Source organism: Manacus vitellinus, unplaced genomic scaffold, assembly GCF_001715985.3.
Source record: "Manacus vitellinus isolate BGI_N305 unplaced genomic scaffold, ASM171598v3 scaffold_25_pilon, whole genome shotgun sequence".
Taxonomy (NCBI): Eukaryota; Metazoa; Chordata; class Aves; order Passeriformes; family Pipridae; genus Manacus; species Manacus vitellinus.
This window is the reverse complement of record NW_021939882.1, coordinates 11,479,018-11,487,466: the sequence shown is the minus strand read 5'-3', so window position 1 is coordinate 11,487,466 and position 8,449 is coordinate 11,479,018. Positions and strand designations below refer to the sequence as shown.

General features: G+C 48.1%; 1 protein-coding gene across 2 annotated transcripts in view; it reads right to left on the bottom strand.

The window, feature by feature from the left end:
- The window catches only part of SIL1 (SIL1 nucleotide exchange factor), a 96,201-nt gene that overhangs the window by 66,129 nt on the left and 21,623 nt on the right, over positions 1-8,449 (bottom strand). For both annotated transcript variants that reach the window (XM_029960296.1, XM_029960297.1), the window contains one exon: positions 5,501-5,636. In XM_029960296.1, coding sequence (XP_029816156.1) covers positions 5,501-5,636 — 136 coding nt within the window. The remainder of the gene's footprint in view (positions 1-5,500; positions 5,637-8,449) is intronic.

The window sequence follows — 8,449 nt, the reverse complement described above, 5'->3', positions numbered from 1 at the left end:
GGTTGGACTGGATGATCCTTGTGGGTCCCTTCAACTCAGCATGTTCTGTGATTCTGTGACCTCCCACCTCAGGGAACCTGCCAGTAAAGGAAATCCAAGCAGATAATGTGGAGTAAGGCTGAGACAGGAGCAGCACTGCGCTGTCTGAGCTGGAGGGAAGGTCACTCACACAGGCAGCATCTCCATGTCCATGTCCTTCAAACACTCCCTGCTCAAACAGGGGGCTGGGAACCACCTGCCTGCACATGTCTGAGCATCTCCCCAGCCCCAGCCCTGCCCTCTTACCACCAACAGACAGGGAAACACTATTATGCCTCTTACACAGACCAGGACTAAGGCAGGGAAGGTGTGCTTTGTGTGACAGGTCTCCCTGCCAGTGCCCCACACCAGAGCCAGGAGCAGCACATGCAGCTTTGGTCCTGGCACTTGTGCCAAAGACTTGGAATGAAGCAGAGACCAGTGTCAGGGACATTGTGCATCCTGAGATGTGAAGGTGAGAGGCAAAAGAAAGCCCACAAGGATGAGGAAACTGAGAGAGAAGACCATGGAGGCAGATGGCAATAAAAAGGACAGGCACAAGATACATTTAAAAGATGAAAAGCCTCATATGCAAGAGGTCAGATGGAAAACAAGCCGAGGGAGAGCTACCAGTGGCCATAACTCAGCCTCCAAGAACATTGGCAATTGCTCTCAAGCCAGCCTGCCCTCTCCTACCTGCTGTAATCACCCTGCAGCTCTCCTGTCGCTGGCCAGACAAGAATATAACAACTCCACTGTCAAGATTTGTCCCCTCTGCACATCAGTAACAAGTCATTTTATAAAAAAACCCAGAGAAGATGTATTTCATCTGGTACAAATGAGGTTTTTAAAATTCCATTTGCCTTCCCTCTATATGCAAATGTGTGCTGATCTGATGAGGCTCCTATTTCCTGGATTACACACGTCAAACTTTGCAAAAGCAGGCATACCCTGGTGGTTTCACTCCATATTTCACAGCCCTCTCTTGACCATGCTGACATAAATATTTCAGAGACCTGCCCACCACTGTCAGAGTTAGGTCTAGGTCACCCAGAAGCCAGTGGTTTGGACAGTCATTAATTCAGCAAAGCAATTAGCAGGAGCTGCTGTAGCTCAGGACACCCTGGTGAGCAGCAGGAGCCAGAAACCCCAGACAAGGTGTAAAGGAACCCTCAGCAGCACCACAGGCTGTGGGACAGGCCCTGGCACAGGATTCCTGAGCCAAAGGGGTCCCTTCTGCCACTGCCTTCTTCTCCCAGCTTTAAAAAGCTCTTCTGGCTCAGAGCAGTGCTGGCTCATTTGGCCACTGAAATCTGAAAGACAAAGACTGGCCATAAAACTAGACTGAGTTATTCCCCATCCAAAGTCCTGTTCTTTCCAAAACCACAGCAGGTCCTTCCTTCAAAGTAGCTTCTGAAAATACCTCCCCAATGTGAGTGCCTTGAGAACTGTGCTTCCATATGTGCAAAACCTTGTTTGTGCAGCAAATGAGATGGGGGAAGACCTGAGACAAGTAGGAACAGCAAAGATCTCAGCCTGAGGATCCTTGGAAGCTGCAGCCACGGATATTTAAATGCTAAGCAACATATCATCAACTCCCTGCTGAATATAAGATGGTTTCATCTTTGCAGAAGCAGCAACAGCATGTTCACATCACCTTCACTCTGGCAGGCTGATCAACAGCAGCAGCCATGGCTCCTTAGTTTTTACCTTGGAAAATGACTCTGGGCAGCAGAAACTCTGTGGAGCCACTGCAGGTACCAGCACAGGGCTCTGCAAGGCAGAACTGTAACCCTGGCTGAGGGTACAGCCAGCCAAGCCCCGTGCTCTGCCCTGAGACACTGGGATATTCTATCCAAACCCCAGGGAGATCCACGCTGCAACATTCCCATTGCCAATGCAAGGCTTTGCTCCATCTCTCCAGTCTGCAGGGAGCTGCTGTGCACCAAAGGCAGCCTCTCTGTGCCCCACTGCTGGCTGTAAATATTTGGATATTTTGGGCAGATGAGGCTCTTGCTTGGTCCATCTGGATTTGGAAACTTAACTCCCAACTCCTAGCTGAGAAACTGCCAGTGGGTTTCTGCCACGTCAGGGAGCAGGGAAGAGATAAGATCCCACCTGCAGAGGCCCCACACAGCCCTGGATCCCCAGAGTGCTCGTCACTGCTGGGGGGCTGATTAACCTCCTTTTTCTTTCCCATTTAAACCTGTGCCTCTTATATCCTTTTTCTTAACCTTCATGGCAAGGTCTCCCCAGAGGAGCCACTGCTGACCCCAATGCTGGCTGGAGCAATCCAGCTTCCAATCATCATCAGGAATGCTAAACAAAACAGGGGGAAACAGTGTCCAAATTACAAAAGTAGAGAATTCCCAGGAAACAAAGCATTTGTGTGCTCTGGGATGTTGCATGGCAGATTTGAGGTCACCAGAAGTGTGAAGGAAATGCTTTTATACACAGAACCTCCAAGAAAACTGTCAAAATGATGAAGAAAACCATCACAGAATCATTAAGGACAGAAAAGCCCTCCCAGAACATCAAGTCCAACCATTAACCTGGCATTGCCAGGGCCACCACTAAGCCATGTCCCTAAGCACCACATCTACCTGTTTTCTGAACACTTCCATTCATCTCTGCCATCCCAAAGACTAAGGATCAGCCTTTGGTTGCCATAACCATCAGGTAAGATCACCTTGAAGGGCAGCAGGTGTTTCTGTGCACTGACTCCACGTGCTTGGCAGAGCTCAACGTACACAGCAACAAGTCACCTCTGCTAGGTTTCCCCACAGAGGTTCCAACTCCCAAGGGAACTATCACCTGGTGAAAGTGTATTCCAAAAGGAAAAAGACAGCAGAGGAAGCACAACTTCAGAAAGACTCTGTGTCTGTGGTAGAACAGTTACCTGACCACAGGAATGGTCTAAGCAGAGGACACTGCAATCCCACTCATTAAAACCCGGGTAACCTGCAGGTTCCAAACACAGACAGAAGGAAAAGCCCCACAGATTATACCAGAAAAAGAACAATAACAGAGGTGCTGGAAGCCTTTCCAAGGCACACATCTCCTTTCTGTCTGAGCCAGCTGCACCTGGTGCATTATTTAGTGCCAAGTGAGAAAGAAGAAATGCCTAACAAAGTGTTAAAGGACTTTGTGAAGTTTCCCCAACCTTCCCAGAGCCATCAGCTCTCCGGCTGCCTGGCAGAAGAGACAACTGATCCTGCTTCTGGATTACAGGAGGCAGAGCTCTTAGGGCAACTGTCTCTCTGTGTTTGCATCCAGCTACCTCCAGCAGCTTGAAGTGTGCTCAAAGTGCAAGAAAGCACTTGATCAAAATCCAGCTCACACTGCAGGCAGGGAGGAACAAGCACCCAAAGCAGCGTTACAGATACAATAACAATCAAATTTGGGGGGGAGATCTGACAGGTTACAGGTTGATGACACTGCTGCAGTCTCAGTGGAAACACAGATTGATGCAATTAGCAACAGGGAACCAGAAACACAGCAGAGGAAAACTGGGGATACATCTATAAAAGATGAGCACAAGTGTGGAGAAGCACAGAAATCCTGTGTGAGCTCAGAACAGGAGCAAGTTGAAACAGGATGAGATGAGGAGAAACACAACTCCAAGCTCCCTTACAGTATTCAAAACTGAAGATCCAGATTTTAAATCAAAACATTTGCTTCCCTAGGAGACACTGGGCCAATCTGCCACAGGGGTACAATGGGAGAGGGACAGGGGCACCCTGGAGAGGCAGGTGGCCAAGAGCAAACTCCTGAGCACTGTGCTGAGCACACTCCAGCCAGGGCTCTGCTCAGCTGCCAGCGAGTGGAACCACTTCAGAGAACATGGGAAGATGCAGAACCACTGGATTAGACACACTGCCAAGGCATGTGCCTCTGCTAAAGGACTGAGAGGGACATCCCTGGTGCAGCCACACCAGCTGCTTCCCTCGTCCTGTGGGTCCTTGTCCTGTGCTCCCACTGGGAGCCCAGAGGCTGCAGGGGTGGGCTCGTGCTGGCAGCTGGTTCCCCAGCCTCGGGAATACCTGTGCCAGAAGTGAGAGTCCCAGTCCACACAGAGATTTCACTTCAGAGAAACCCCCAGGAGACAGAAACCCAGCTTGGCAGGGGGAGACCAAGGCAGGCTCCTCTTTCTGGTATGTCTTCACCCAAACTTACCACACACCTGAACTGGGTGACAGAGCACCATGTAAGCTCTCCCAAGAGTAACCAAAATTATTCTCCTCTGTGAATGCTGACAAGCTCCCCACTTCCACGAGCCCTGAGCTGCAAGTGCCCAACATGGAATTACCACAAAAATAAAGTGGAAAAAGGCACTCGAGCAATGGAGAAGGTGCTTCTGAACAAACCCTGCAGAGAGGTTCATAATGACTGCAAGGATATACATATTCTGCTCCAACAAGGGTGCTGGGGATCTGCAAGGCTGAATAATGAGTAGGGACACCACATGCCTTCCATACATAATGGTACAGAAATGGAATATAAGTATATACTGCAGCTTTGTGAGACGTAGGGGCTTTTGTAGCCATTTATGTTATACAAAGATTTACACTTGGAAAAGTCGTTCTGCTATATCTGGCAGAAATTTCAAGACAAATGGAACCCATACTTATTCATTCAATGATAATACTGAGCACAGGATAAAGCTCCTTAATTCAGAGCACTTTATAAAAATTAATTACTACTTAGTTCACCCTTGTGAGGTGGGAAGGTATTACACCTGCATATACATGAGGACACCAAAGCACAAGTGGATTAAACAGCTCGTTCAGGACCCCAGAGACAGGGTAATTGCTGAAATATGTATGCACACATGCATCTGTATGTGTGTTTGCATGGGCCTGGCTCCTCCAGAGCCTTCCCAGTGCTCGGGCCCTTGCAGTGAAGCCAGTCTGCTCCACTGGGCTCCTCTCACCATACGTGTCCCATGTACGTCTAATAAAAGACACCAACCCAAAAAAAGGGGAAGAGATTTACTTTTGTGGTTTGCACAGATAGGAATAAAAGCTGGATTTCAAACAGCCAAGGAACAGAAAACCCATTGTTAAAATGCTGTGCAGTGCTACAGTGACAGTTCCTAATCAGCTTGCACCAGCCCACACCAGAGCACAGCAGACCTGGGAAAGCACATGCCAACAAATGCTGTAAAATCTGTCCCTTGGCAAGCATGGAAGAGAAAAAGGGCTGTGGAGGCAGGGACAGAGACACCCCACTACCTACCCTAGGGCTGGCAGCCCGCTCTCTCTGCTCAAGTGACCTGAAAGCACTTTAGCAACCACTCCCCTTTGCCAGGCGCTTTGGCCGTGGCCTCTGGTCCCTGTACTGGGTCACTGAGTCCTCATCTCTTTATCTGAACATCAGCAAAAGCTCACATTGTCATGGGAACAGGCAGGAATTGGACTGTCTGCAAGGCTGCTGTCAGTGCTGACAGGTGGGGCTCCAGAGAGATGCTATAATTAGTTACCTGGACGGAGGGTTTGCCACTGATGTGTGGGGTAAAACACTTCCAGGTCTTCGGGATCAGCGTCATCCTCTGTCACCGGCTCGCTCCCACTGTCATCTTTTATGTCGCTCTCTTCTATTTTTGTAAGGGCAAACTCCTTTTGGAGACAAGAGATTCAGCTCATTAGCAATTGCATCTGGGTAATTTAGTGCTGGCTGAGAATACAGAATTTTTTCCCTCGCCAGCAGATTTTTTTTTTTTTGACATCCGAGATTCTTTCCACATGGTTAAATTTAGATTTAAAGTATATTAAAGGTTAAACATGCATAACTAGCATGACATTTGTGCTGAACAAAGCAACGCAGCTGATTTCCTATTCCAGGGCAGGCTGCAGGTTTTAAACCAGCTTTCACAGAGCCTCACCTGTATTTCACTCAGAGCCAGGGGCCCTGGCTATTATCAGGGTTGCATAACGTCGTAAGACCCCGTTTTCCCTTGCCTAAAAATATGTCAAACTTCTAACTTTTTCAGCTGAAATTTTCCACACGAGTGGAACGCCTCGAGGATCGTTGGTTGATGTTTGCTGGTTTTTTTTTTTTTCTTAAATGCACTTATTTCAGGCTTGGAGAAGATTTCAGCTAAAATAGTTCAGCTATTTCCAAAACAGGACACGAGAAAAAGCACACCAAGTTGCCCACACGATACAAACGCGAGGATCCTCTTCTCCACACGTTCCCAGTGTTCTCCAAGTCTTTTAAAACAATGAGGCAGGGATTTAATCACCACCTACGTGGCAAGTGCAGCATGGGGATGGCAGAGGTGTGGGAGAGCAGCCAGCACGAGCCGTACGACGCTACGCACGGGGAAAAACAGGGATGAAAAGCAGGGGGAAAAAAAATCCTTGCTGCGAGGGAAACCTCACTGCTCAATGGAAAGTCTCCCTAGGGAGCTGGTGGGAGTCATGTAAAACTGCAATGGATACAATTATGGAGAGTGCATAGTAACGACCTGGTACTGTCACACCAGAGGAAGCAGCTCTGTGCTGCTCTGGTTTGAACAGGAACAGATGAACTGATCTGGGTTTATCATCTGGGCAGCTCAGTGCCTGTTGGAGGGGATATTATCAGCTTCTGAGATCACCAATTCAGCCACCACTGAATAATTTCAGATAACCAGTCTATAGGGAAAGATTATTCCTAATTGTTGGCAATTAGAACAGAGTTACAGCTCACTTCATGAAGTGTTTGGATATTAATCCTTTGAATGTTTTCACAGGGAAAGAAAAAAAAGTAAATTTGGAGGTTAATTGGAAATTTTGGGCCACGTTCTGTCTTCTCTTCTTCCACTCCTTGGAAAAAAATGCATGTGTATTTTCTGTCAGAATCTGGATGCTCTGCATAGAAACATCCATTTTCCAGCCTAGGAGAGTGTTTCTGAGCAAGAGAAATGTCAACTTGAGCAAAACACGAACAGGAGCAATGACAGCGTGGATGTGGCACTTCAGGACATGGTTTAGTGGTGGGCTTGGCAGTGCTGGGGGAATGGTTGGACTCAACAATCTCAGAGGGTTTATCCAGCCTAAACAATTCCATGCTTCCATGATTGGTAGCTTATGAATGTGGCTGACAAACCTATAGAATATTTATATTTTAGATGCCAGAAAGGAACGCGGTTGCCGAAATGCATGAGAAAACAGAGCTTAACTCCTGCTTTCACTGAGTACGTCAGGGGCTCAAAATTGTTCAAATTATAACAAACGTTAACGCTCAGGAACAATCACAGCCATAAAACCCAGGTTCTGCAGATGAAAATCAATGTTAACATTTCCCGAGCCAAGACTCCACGGGACTAAAAGGGAGTGAGTGGAGCAGTTATTACTTAGGTTATTTCCACGGCTCTGTGATTATCCGAGAGGGACTCAGTGATACAGGCTATTGTAAATGCACCAACAGGCCTCCCAGGGCTGGAGCTGTTCAAACACATAATGGAGACAGCTGATGTTTACCAGCTCTGCTGAGGACAAGTGCTGGGGCTTAAATGCTCAGCAAGGATAAAAGGATGTGACTTGGTTCATTTAAGTGTTACTGTCACTGCTTGGCCACAGTTGCTTTGCAACACCCCATTTTCATCAGTGTTTCTGGCAAAAATGGGCAACTCGACACAAGCGATTCTTCATTTACACAGAAATTAGTAAAATCCTTTTTGGTCTGTTTCAATAACTAAAAGTAGGAGAAAGATGTTTTCTAAAGAACAATGGGCATTTCCTTAAAGGCAGAAAGCTTCCTTGCTTTACCAGTCTGGAATCAAGGGCAATAAGGTGAAAAGCCTGATTAGGGAGGGTCTGGGATACTGCTTGCACTCAAGGAGGAAGAAATTTTTTACAGAGAGAGTAATAAGACATCAAAAGGGGCTGCCCAGGGAGGTGGTGGATTCACCATCCCTGGAGGTTTTTAAGGTGACACTGGATGTGGCATCAGTGTCATGGGCTGGGAACCACAGCGGGGTTGGATCAAGGCTTGGACTTGATGATCTCAGAATCAGAGAATCAGCTGGGTTGGAAAGGACCTCTGAGATCATCCAGTCCAACCCTTGATCCAACCCCGCCGTGGTTCCCAGCCCATGGCACTGATGCCACATCCAGTCTCACCTTAAACACCTCCAGGGATGGTGAATACACCCCCTCCCTGGGCAGCCCATTCCAATGTCTAATCACTCTCTCTGTAAAAAATTTCTTCCCAATATCCAACCTAAACCTCCCCTGGCACAGCTCCAGACCCAGCCCTCTTGTCCTACTGCTGGTTCCTGGGAGAAGAGCCCGACCCCCACCTGGCAACACCCTCCTGTCAGGGAGTTGCAGAGAGTGAGGAGGTCTCCCCTGAGCCTCCTCTTCTCCAGTCTCAACACCCCCAGCTCCCTCAGCCTCTCCTCACAGCACTTGTGCTCCAGTCCCTTCCCCAGCCTCGTTGCTCT